The following is an 11,955-nucleotide window of genomic DNA, read 5'->3' as shown; positions in this document are numbered from 1 at the left end:
GTGTGAACATGGGACATGAAAAAACAGAGGAATCTGACCTGAACTGGCCACTACATCTGACCACTCATTTAGTGTTGGCAAAGGGGCAAGAGTTTAATTAGGTGTGGTGTGGAGGGGCTAATGGTTTATGTTTTGTTGGTCAAGTGGACTTACTGATATGTTCAGGCCAGAGAAAGTTAAAAGTTGGTGGCAACGTTCACTCAGGTGTTTCACATCTCATGAACCAAATACTCTTTCAACACTTAAAAACACTAAAAACTCACTGTTAATGCTGTTTGAGCACGACAAAAATAATTTAGAATGGTTTTAGATCCATTAACATATTTTTATATTTAGTCATTAGAGGTTGAATTCCCTGCCTGGCATTTATCAAGTCCTGATTAATCATAAATTATCCTACAAAACAATGCAAGCACCTCTGTAAGGCTGCACACAGTGCTTTTAGCAAATGCTAAAACCAACATGCTCACAATGACAATTCTAACACACTGATGGTTTTGTTTACCATGTTTACCATGTAGTTTAGTGCTTTAACATGCCAAGATTTTTTAATTAGCACTTATTTGTTGACACAGATCATGTGCTAAATATAAAGTCAGGTGATTACGCATTGTGCATTATCTGGAAACTGTTCCAATCCATTTAATAGAGATAGTTGAGATATTCGACTGGATAAGTGAAAACTATGATCAGCTGGTGGCGCTACATGAAAAGTCAGGGGAAAGTCAATAGGGTTCATCCTCTTGGCACCAGGAATGTGTGTACCAAAATCCATGTCAACCTATCCAATAGGTGTTACAATTTTTTGGTCTAGACCAAAGTGGTGGACCAACCTACTGATTGACTTGTTCATTGACTCCTGATAGATAACACGCCACAGTCCACAGTCTTGTATCTATGAAACATCTGCTACAGATTGTCAACAGGGGATGAGAATGGTTTTATAAACAACTGCTGCCAAAAATGATAATTGGCTCCCCGGACACAGTTGTGCTTCATCCCTGACTGTGGTACATAACATACATAACACACTGTAGCACAAGCCTACTGTATGAGCCTCACCCGTGAGAGCAGAAGTTAACAGGCCACTGTTATATCTGATCTGGACTCTAAACTCTTTCTCACTCATTGCTGTCTCTGTCTTTGGTCATGTTCCTGTACCTGCTCTTCATCTGCTTCTCTGTAACTTTATACAATAAGGTAAAGTGTTACTGATGCTGGTAATGGAATCTTTAGATTATGTGTTTTGCACATAAAGAATTATATAAAACTCAACTAGTTGGGGAAAAGATTGAAGGCATCAGGATGGTCCATTCTTCATGGCAGGATGAACTGGCTTCAGCAGGAAACACTAAGACAGTGAGTCCTGTTACATGCAAAACTATTCACTTTCACTGACAAACTTTTCCATCTTCATGTCTGGATTTTCAATTTACCGTTTCCCTTTTTTCTTCTCTAGGATATTCAATACCGACAACTTCTCCTCCGGCTGCCTGAGAGTCGGAGGGGGAAAGTTTCCATGCGGCCCCAGCGCCGGTCTTGGCGGGACAATCCCGCTGTAGACCGAACTGTTTTCCGTCTATCCACCTCTGCTGTTAGAGCACTCCCTCCTCCTCCCTCACTTTCTCCCTTTTTGTACTGTGACACAAACAGCCACTTTCCACTGCCCCAGACCTGAACCTTCATTCCAATTCTCTCTCTCTCTCTCTCTCTCTCTCTCTCTCTCTCTCTCTCTCCTTCTCTGTCACACACACACACATCATTGGAACCTGTATTGAAATGTGTAATAATATATCAGTGATGGAGCTGAAAATTAACCTTGCATGTCGAACTGAGTAGAGGTATGGGTGTGCATGCATGCTGTACATACAGTATGTGTGTAAGAAGCTTTGTGTATATGTGCGTGTTGCACACTAAGTGCTGTAGCTATAAAGGCCAGGCAGTTAAGTGGCCAGGCCATTAACCAGAATATGACTTCTGCAAAACTGAATTATATGCAAAAAAAAAAAAAATAATAATTTTCACAAAGAGCAAATTTAAAAAGTAGTGAGAGCAGCAGAACTCTTGCAGGCATTTGCCCCGGCCATTTGAAAAGCTATGAAACCTCATTAATCAGGTTTGTATTCTTATGGCAACCAATGAAATTAGATCATATAGTTCACTTTTATTTTCCATCAAAGAACCCATCTGTGTGTATTAACAAAAAGGCTTGAATCGCATCTATAAATGGCACACTTGGATAACAGTGTGAGACCGGAACTTTGGCTGAAGGTTGCACCGGTTCATGTTGCTGGCCCCCTCCGATTCCCTTAGACCTGGCCTGGTCTGCACTGGATGGAGCCTTACTAAACATTGGCACCCCAGCACCCCAGGTCTGAAGCCAAGGTAGAGTATATAAGATTGTGAAAATCATCCTTACTCACTTTTTCACAAATCACATTTACATAGTCAGAGCTGAATTAACCAGTTGGGGTTTGGGACAAAAGGTGAGCCAACTTGTTCCCGAACTTGCTTTTAAGTAGATTAAATGCTAATTTATAAAAGACTGTTTACCATATGAGCTTAATAGCAATGGTAATATTAAAACCATTAAAAAGACACTTACACAAAGTGTTCTTCTACCAGCTTGGGTTTAAAGTGCCGACTATGAACCACAACATCCCTGCTTCAAACCCAGTCAGGCTTCCATCAGAGCACAAAATGCTTCAAAAATGCAGGAGTTGCATTCAGCTCTTTTGCCCTTGTCATTAACTATTAATCAGTTAAAAAAATCACCACATATTAGCAAATTCATAATTCATCATTATTTCTTTTCATTAAAAAAAAAAATTTCTACAAGGATCAGTCACCTTTTTGTGTCTTTGGATGCTGACATCTATAGTTGTTCTGATATTTTTGGAAATAATGGATTGGTTTTAGTATCAGAAATTACTTTGCACATTCAATGGCTGCATTATAAAAGAAAAATAATATTTCTTGTAGATCCGGGGTTGAACTATCAACCCTCAAGTCATGAACCATTACAATAATACTATTAATAAATGATATTAAAATATTACTGGAACAACTTGCACATTACGCTCTCTTAAACAGCCTCTACGAATGTTGAGTCATGGATTTTAGAGTTAATGGAATTCATTCTAACTTCATAATTTATTTAGCTGAACAATCTCATCAATCAAATTTGTAATATGCAGTGGCCAGTAAACATTACAGTATATGTTTTGAAAGAAACCTTTCCACCAGCACTTCACTGCCTTTATGAATCTCCAGTACACTCTCATATCAGCTGTCAGATGAACCAGTTCCAAACAAACAAGTAAACAACCAATGAACCAACAGCAGAGAACTTTTTCTCTTTCCTGAGGCAAGAAACACAACTGGACAATTATTGGCATGGCAGGACGTTCGGTTACAGTGTGAAAAATACTTGCACCAACTGGTAAACATTACAACAACTGCATAATAATCAAATGCCTAACTTCCCCTCCAGCACCCTCCACACACATACATAGAGACACACACACATACACACACCCCATGGCATCTTAACTGATGGAAACTTCCCTCCCTGGCATAGTGTGGGCTGTCAGTGTGGTAGATTTCCTGCCAGGTCTGAACCAGCTGAGCCAGGGACTCATGTTCCACTCAGGGGGCCTTCAATCATTCTTACCCCTGCTGCATGCACATCGTAGTGGGTGTGAGGTCAGACGTCGGGGCACAGGATCTGAAGGAGACATGGGACAAGGTCTCCCTCTGCTGCTGTCTCATCATATGTGCCCTGAAAATATACACACAGCAATGACATTCCCAAATTGTAAACCCATTTTTGGGTATGAACTCTGCTGTTACCCACTGAGGAGATTAAAGCAGCAGGTCCAAATGGCAAACATTTATTACTTGAAAGATATAGCGCTCGGGGAGTTTGATGATGCATAACTGTGTCAGTTGAATGTTTAGCATGATAAGACACTGATAAAGTTTCATTATCACATATCTAAATGTCTATTTATGGATATCTACCCCTTCATCTATCCAACTGTAATTAATACAGACGGTACTTGTCCATGTAGTAATTTATGTCTCTTTTCATGTAGTGAAAGAAAATATATCCTGTATGTATTCTACATATGTGCTTATCTCAAATTGCAAGATTAAATGGCATTAGACTGACACTGCATCATAAAACAGCTTCTCACTGGCTATTACCACAAGCTGTTTATTATTGTGCGCTGGTGCATTTGAATCAGACGGATGCCAGTGACAGAGCTTGAATCTGAACAGGTCAAACTTTTCTGCTGTGGCTCCGGCTCAGTGAGTCCCTGTGTCACAGCTGCCATGCTGCAGAGTCCACAGCATGAAGCTGTCCTCAAGGACATGGACCAAATCCAGTGCGCATGCGCGGTGCCAGTGCTACCGGAAGTACATCCATGCACGTGTAGCATTTGACAACCTTGAAAAGACTACAAAACACCTAGCCTGTAGCTTATGTCTCGCAACGAAGCGTCACAGCGATGCCAGTAACAAGACTACTGTAAGTATCTCAACCTTTATTTCCCTTTGTAGGAATAAAAACGTTAAAATGACGCCACAGCCGGAGATTGAATCTTTTCTGGCAAACCCAGCTAACGTTAGCATGTCCCAGCCCTGGACCTGTTTGTCTGAATGTAGCTCCTGACACACGCTGTTGTTGTATTTTTATTATTTATTTTACACAGTCTCGGTCCTTATCAGTCAGTGTTTAACTCTGTGACCTGCTTTGAATGTGAGAACCAGCATTAGCCAGCTAGGCTAAAAACACACTGCCGTTGACAGGCAGCAAGTGTCGTAGTACAGCAGCTGAGCGGGTTACTATGACACCCGTGGCGTCGATGACTCACCTGAGTGTGTGTGTGTGTGTGTGTGTGTGTGTGTGTGTGTGTGTGTGGGTGTGTGTGTGTGTGTGTGTGGCTGGACTAATAATCAGCAACACTTGACCTCCACGTTATTCCATATTCAGTTTTATTTAGGCCAACATTTGTAATAATAATACATTTTATTTCATAGGCGCCTTTCTGTCACCCAAGGACACCTTACAATAAACAAAAGTAGACGGCAAATAACAGAAACAGACAAAAAGAACCATAAAAGTATGTCAGATTACAAGAATACAAAACAGGTTAAAATAGGACAGTGCAATTGAATCAGATGCAAAAGGCTATTATAAACAGGTGGGTTTAAGTGCACACTTGAATTGTGAGAGTGAGTTGATGTTATGCCTTTTTTTATTAATGACTGTTGTGATTTTGCGACATCTGATGTTTCAAATAGTTTAGCAGGTTCAACAGAAGCTTAACTGATCATTTCGGTTTACTGTGACTGTCGTCTCTATTAGTGATGATTACACAACGATAACAGCAAGTTCCAGGTTAACTGCTCATATGTGGCATGTATGAAGACTGACTACAATGAAGTATGACTGAGATTAGAGCAGTTCGGACAGGTTATGAACAAGCAGACACAAGCGGAAAGAGAGCAAAAAGATCTGATAAACTCTCTCTTTCATTCCTATCTATCTATCTATCTATCTATCTATCTATCTATCTATCTAAGCCCAGTATTTCCATAAACTGTGGGTTTTCATGATTGCAGGGAATGCTCCAGCATGCTTCAGTACAGTGATAACAGTCTGCCTCTTCTCTCAGATACCCTCTCTACCAGCTGGGTAACCCTCAGCTCAGGATCTTCAGACCAAACTGGTTCCTGACCCTTGTGAGGCCGGGAAAAGAGCAGCCTCCTGACACTGTCCAGTTTCGAGTCCCAATGGAGTAAGTCCTTTAACTTTCAGATCTTCCCAGTAACCATGTAGAGATGCATTGAAGGAAATACAAAAAGAGTATTTTACTGTTATATAATCATATACTGTTGGCCAAGCTTTCCATTAAATGTTTTGTTTTTATTAGCTTACAGGTGAGTGCATAATCTCCTCATTTATTCATTACCAGATGAATCAGTTTTCCTATAAAAAATGCTCTCCACATTCTCCATGACTTAATCAATTAACTTAAATTGCTCTCCACATTCTCCATGACTTAATCAATTAACTTAAATTATAAATACTCAGTCATCAAGCAATTGTTTCAGCAGTTCTAATGTTAACAGTGGGGTGAGGTTTCGTAGCAGAATATTGTCAAGTTTGGGTCATTTTAACCCTGTTTTGTATATAGCAGCTTTGGGAAGTCAGACTTTATGTGATGTAGACATTATGTATATTCATATATGCATTTCAGTAGATTACTACTAAGCTATAACTGTCCACATATAATGTGACTAATGTGTGTCTGCTGAGAATGAAACTGTGAGCATGTTTCACATTTTAGAAAGCAATAATTTGGTTTTACTGGCACTGTAACAGAGTTTCTGAACTAGTATTACGTAGCCGGAGTTGCACAACATGGCCACCAGGTGGCATGCCAGCCTCAGGAACAGAAATTTTAAGTGCCAGTCCTCAACAGTATAGACAGTTCTTGCCGTCTTATGGCTGTATTTAATGTGCTCACTTGCAGTGATGACTCGTGAAAGGCTGACAGGGGCAGCTGGGGTGGGAGGTGAGGTCCAAAGTGCTTTTGTTTGGCGCTGCAGTGGAGGTTTGGGCCCTGTTGTAGACAATAGGACGTCAAACATTATCGCCATCTCAAAAAGCCAATATTAATATCTACATAGAAAATGAAAGCACGCTGATCTTGCTCATCCTCCAAAACTCGTGTCCAATAGAGTATGCTATACACAATGCCACTCTACTGCCTCCTAATTTTGATGAAGTTGTTTTTGTCCTTACCAGTCAGCAGTTTGTAGAGATGAGCTGATTTTGACTACCAATACGAGCCAAGGTCACTGAGGTTAGCAGTGCTCCTCAGGCGAAGAGAGGGCCAGAGCCCACACTAGGGAGAAAAAATTGAAGTTTGAGGCAGATCATCTCTGTGTCTCTGGTGGGGTTTAGATGATAATCTGTTCATCCAGGTGCCTGGCCTCCCACTCTGATTTTTGCCTCTTCTCTGCCAAACTCCTAGGGTGCTTATGTAATTGTGTGTGTGTGTGTCTGTGTGCACGCTTGTCAGTGTGGGTGAGTCAGTTTGTGAGAATGGTGTGTGTCTTTGTGTATATATGCACAAAAGTGGGTAAGTGCAGGGTGCGTGTGTGTTTATAAGGGTGTGTAAGGTGTTTTTTTTTTTTTTTTTTTTTTTGGAGTCTTTGATGCCTGGGAGAGGTGCATGGCTGATTGATATGCTGCTGGGGCCTCGGTGTGCGCTTGAAACACTGTTATTTTTAACTTTTCATACACTCGGTTGACACACACGGAGAGACAGTGACACAAAACAAATATCACTCCCACTCCCAGCTTATTGATGAGTCTGAGTCATTACAACAGTGAAAGCTGTTGTAGTTATGACTCTCGTGGGTAGGCGGTGTTGGCGTGGGTAAGTTGTAGTGCGGAGCAGCTGTTAATGAGAAGTGGTAATGTTGGCGTTCTCAGGGCAATAACACAAGGTGGCCTTTATCTCAATGACACCTGGGAGCTGGATATCTGTGGTTGTCTGTCTTGTTCTCTCTTGCTTTTTTTTTTTTCTCTCTTTCTAGTTTTCTTGCTTGTTTGCAGTATCACTCACTTGCTATAATCTGCGCATGTCTTTCTCTGTCCTCTCCCTCTGTCCCACCCTGGACTCTGCTGTTTATTGTGCTTTTCTTAAACGCTTTGCAACGCGTCCAAAACCAATCCCTCTTTGGCACTTGTTGTTTGAGACACCTGGCCTGTGTTCGTGTAATTCTCTTTCTACCTGCTGGAGGGAAGTATTTGTTTGTCTTTTTGATTGTTCTCAAACCTTTTGTGCTATGTTAGTATTTCCTCTGTGCTCCAGAAGGAACATCATCAAATTTCTAGGTTTACACCCACACACACACCTCTTGTGCCTCACCTGGCATGGCTAGAGGCCAGCGCTGAGACACACACACACACACACACACACAGAAGAAAGAAAAGACCACAATGTTGAATGTTGTATTCACTACTACTCAGTCACATTTCATGCTAAGACGCTGTCTAATAGCTATGAAATCAGACCATGCTGTGGTTTCTCATTGTAATCAGACATGAGCAAACTAACCCTGCTGCACAGCGGCTCACATTGTCTCCCTGCACCAACTGTTAAGCACCTGTTGGATCAAACAATATCATGGTAGTCACTCTGTTTCCGTGCGCCTGTTCCACTTCATAAACGTGTGGCTCAAGTTGAAAACTGGGTTATTTTTCACGCCAATTAACCTCAGTGTATGTCATAGGAAGTCATTTAGGGAGCCAGTAGAGGAGTGTAACTAGCTGTCGAGTCTTCACTAACTTGTCTCTCTAGAAGGAGTTTAATGACTCCTGGTGACCTGTTCTTTGATCTATTTCTGTTCTATTGTCAGACCAAAACCTGAACAATAAATCTAATCCTTCACACGCTGCTCTTATACTCTCAACTTCTCAACTGTCTCTTCTCTCCCTAAGTCTCAGGTTCCTCAATGGCTTTCCCGCTAAACAAAGTCTGCTATTATGATCTTGATACTTAGTGTTGAGCAACTTCTGTGCATGTATTGTCTGTGTAGATGGGAGGGTTAAAGTAGTGAGTGTGCGTATCTCGACTCGAACCTGACAATGGGGCAGACTTACAATGAGGAGCGGCTTTCTTTTGCCTTTCATCTGCACAGAAAACAACTCTCCTGTTTCATTCTCACCACTAAGCCGCTCTGACACAATGTACTTTGATGTTGTGTGTGTGCGCATGTGTGTGTGTATGGACTGTTTGGTGTACCTTGGATGTTTACCCTGCCGTGTGTTTTAATAAAGGTTACGCATAAAGTAATGTCTGAGGGGCTTATTGGAACACACATAGCTAACATGACAGTGGGACAATTCAGCTGTGTGTTACGGAGGAATGCTCCTCCTCTTATGAGACCACAATTTGTAGTTTAAAGTTGCCTGTCTCTTTACTAATGCATTTTTCTGGTGTTTGGCATCTACTGTATGTCATCATGATGTTTTCCACTTGTGCCATTGCATAATTTTGCAGCGTTAAGCTGATGCAAGACACGGGATTCTGTCAACAAATTAACATCTGTGTCAGCTTTATTAGAGGTTTGGCACTTGCCATTTTTGTAAATGATTTTTCAGGACAACATAAGGTAACTTACACACAGGAGAAAAAAAAAAAGGCCAGATGGTTGATGATGTGTTGAAGGATTGAGGTTCCTCGAAACTGCAGTAAGCGCCTGTCGCCTGCAACTCTGCATCACTCCTATGTGTGGCTGCTTCTCTTCTTTTCCATTCCCTTGTAATACTTAAAGTTGATCTGCCAACCGAGAAGGCACCATAAAAAGCCCAAAATGTAGATGCAGCCCAGTTTCTATCAAACAAGGAGCCACATTAAAAGCTTTCCAGTGGTTTGCCAAGTCAAGTTGCTAAAACAAGCAGCCTTTCCAAGGAGGATTCATGGTAGCCACAAGAAGCATGATGGTCACTGAATCATCCCTATACAAAGTAATGTTCATTTTAAAACAAGGAGGACATGACAACAGCAACACCCCCATTCTTTGGATGAAATGTTGTTATAGCGATTACTAATTTACAAGGACTTGTGGCACGGCATTCAGTTTATACAGTGGAGTACACACACCATTTTTGGAACATGACTCACCATGATGACTACTCATCCAACCCAAAGATGAAACAAAACTACCAGATAAACATAGTTTTTCACATAACATTTATTCAATTGCCCACTTTCCCGCCACTAAACGAACTGCTTGTTGTTACCCTGATAAAAGGCTCTACATCAGCATTGTCTTCTCCTCTCTGTGAAAATAGGTCATTATGGGTCAAACCTGCAGGTGGCAGCAATACACTGAGTACAGCAGTAGCACTAACATGTTCATACATACACATTTGATTACGTTATTAAATCGAAGATAACTGATGCCTCAGGAATCGTTTGACTGAAACCATGTTGTTGCCATTTTGGGGGTATAATGTGCACTGGTGAAGTATGTCACATGGTCATAGTTGAGTGTACTAAAGTATTTTACAAAAATGCTGTTCTTAAATGTGACAATTGTCAGACCTCCTGTCATTTTGCATATTTTATCAACCTGTCCAGGTCATAACCATTTAAAAATCCCATTTTAGACTTTTAAGTTTAGTCTCATGAACTCTTTCAGTAGTAATAATTTTAACATATTGTGTCCTATAGAAAGTTTATTCAAAACTGGCTGAAACATTTAGGATTAATTTGGTATTACAACCCATTCCACCATAAAACATGGATCCCTTCATGAAGCATTAACAAATTACCAGTTAAGGTTGCTGCCATTTATATTGCTGAGTCATCTGCATACATAGAGATTTTAATTGTGAGTACTTTACCTAAATGAGTCTTTTGAGTCAGAGCATTATACGTAGAGTGACATACATTAGCATGTTAATAGTCAGTACATCAATTATTAATTAGTAATTACATTGCTGCAAAATAACTTTACACTTAGTTAAAACTCTTATCTTCTTTTTTCTTTAAACCTGTCTGTCTGTATCTATCATGTTGTGGTTTTATGGGATGCATCTAAGACCACTAGGATGTCCCAATTTCCTGTTTTCTTTAACGCTAGTTATAAAGACACTTTTCAACCATTTCCAAACATTATTCAGTTAGCTCTGCTAAGTTTTAGTTTTTTGGTCCATATTTGTTGGGTTTTATTTGTGGTTGATGATCATTGTAGGTGGGTGGCTGTATAGGACATCCTTTATGTACATACAGAGGCATTACCTATTCACCTGGCAGATGTTCTTTTAGCACCAGCACATTAATGGACAAATGGCATGCAGTAGTCTCTCAGCTTTCAGAATACATTCACTGTCCTTATTGTCAAAGGCCGTCAAAGCTGCCTCTGTCCTGTCTTGCACTTTTCCGACTATGCCCTTTCACCTACTTCTCTCGTATGCTTTCGGGGCACAGGTGTAAATGGATGGCCTGAAACGACTGGAACTGATACTCAAAATCTCTTTGGGTCAGGGTGAGTTAGCCCACATTTGAGACAAGGAAATATCTAGGAGCATGTAGATTGATTGCAGAGGAAGGATTACATTTGAGAGCAGCTGACAGAGGTGTCCGGGTTAATCTGCAGATTGACTAGTCTGCTATATTGTCACACACAAACAACTATGTCACAGCAGGGCGAAACAAAGGCATCAAGTTTACTCTTTTTCTTCAACCATGTCTGCATCCCTTCAGAGACCTGTTTCTTTTAGCACCACTTGATATCAGATTTAGGTCTTATATCTCCGTTCTACACCTCCCCTTGAACAATGCGGAACAATATAACTTTTTATAATTGTTTTCTGACAATGATGCCAGTGTGCCAGTTCTAAAACTGCTCAGCAACAACGGACCATAATTGAACCTAATCCATTGCCTGCGTCATCTGATGCCCTTCTAGGTTTTGTGTTTGGAGTTCTTTCATCATCTTGGGTGAGGAATCTTTGTAGCATGTGTGTTTGTGTATAAATATATACCAGTTGCTGAGGAACGATGCCTTTAGCCTTGGCAGTTGCTGAAGACAGGTTTTCATTCTTCCTGTGAGGCAGAAGTGTGAAAGGTTAGCTTGTGGAGTCAGATGGGTGTTTATACTGGGATGATGATCAGATGCTGCCTGCATCACTATTGGAGACACCACGCCCTTTGTCTAAGTTTAGCCTTGTTTATGTAGACGCTTAACTTGACATTTTCTCCTCAGCTTTCAGCCCAAGGTTCTATTCCAGTTTGTAGCTGAAATGGGAGTCATGTATTGACTCAGGTCAGAGAAAAAACAGCTATCTAATCTAACCCCTGTAAATCTAGCGTTCAGTATTTGTCTGTGCGGGTGTATTCCTAGTAAATCTGCAGTATAAAT

The 11,955-nt window shown here is 40.8% G+C and overlaps 1 protein-coding gene across 1 annotated transcript in view; it reads left to right on the top strand.

The window, feature by feature from the left end:
• The first annotated feature begins 4,384 nt into the window (after nt 1-4,384).
• The window catches only part of mrpl23 (mitochondrial ribosomal protein L23), a 33,164-nt gene continuing 25,593 nt past the window's right edge, over nt 4,385-11,955 (top strand). Inside the window, exons 1-2 of the mRNA XM_010732742.3 lie at nt 4,385-4,534; nt 5,685-5,807. Of these exons, the coding sequence (XP_010731044.1) occupies nt 4,515-4,534; nt 5,685-5,807 (143 nt within the window). The 5' untranslated portion in view covers nt 4,385-4,514. The remainder of the gene's footprint in view (nt 4,535-5,684; nt 5,808-11,955) is intronic.

The sequence above is a fragment of the Larimichthys crocea genome, chromosome XXI (assembly GCF_000972845.2).
Source record: "Larimichthys crocea isolate SSNF chromosome XXI, L_crocea_2.0, whole genome shotgun sequence".
NCBI classification, from domain to species: Eukaryota; Metazoa; Chordata; class Actinopteri; family Sciaenidae; genus Larimichthys; species Larimichthys crocea.
The sequence above is the reverse complement of the archived record's forward strand: the minus strand, read 5'-3'. Positions and strand labels throughout refer to the sequence as shown.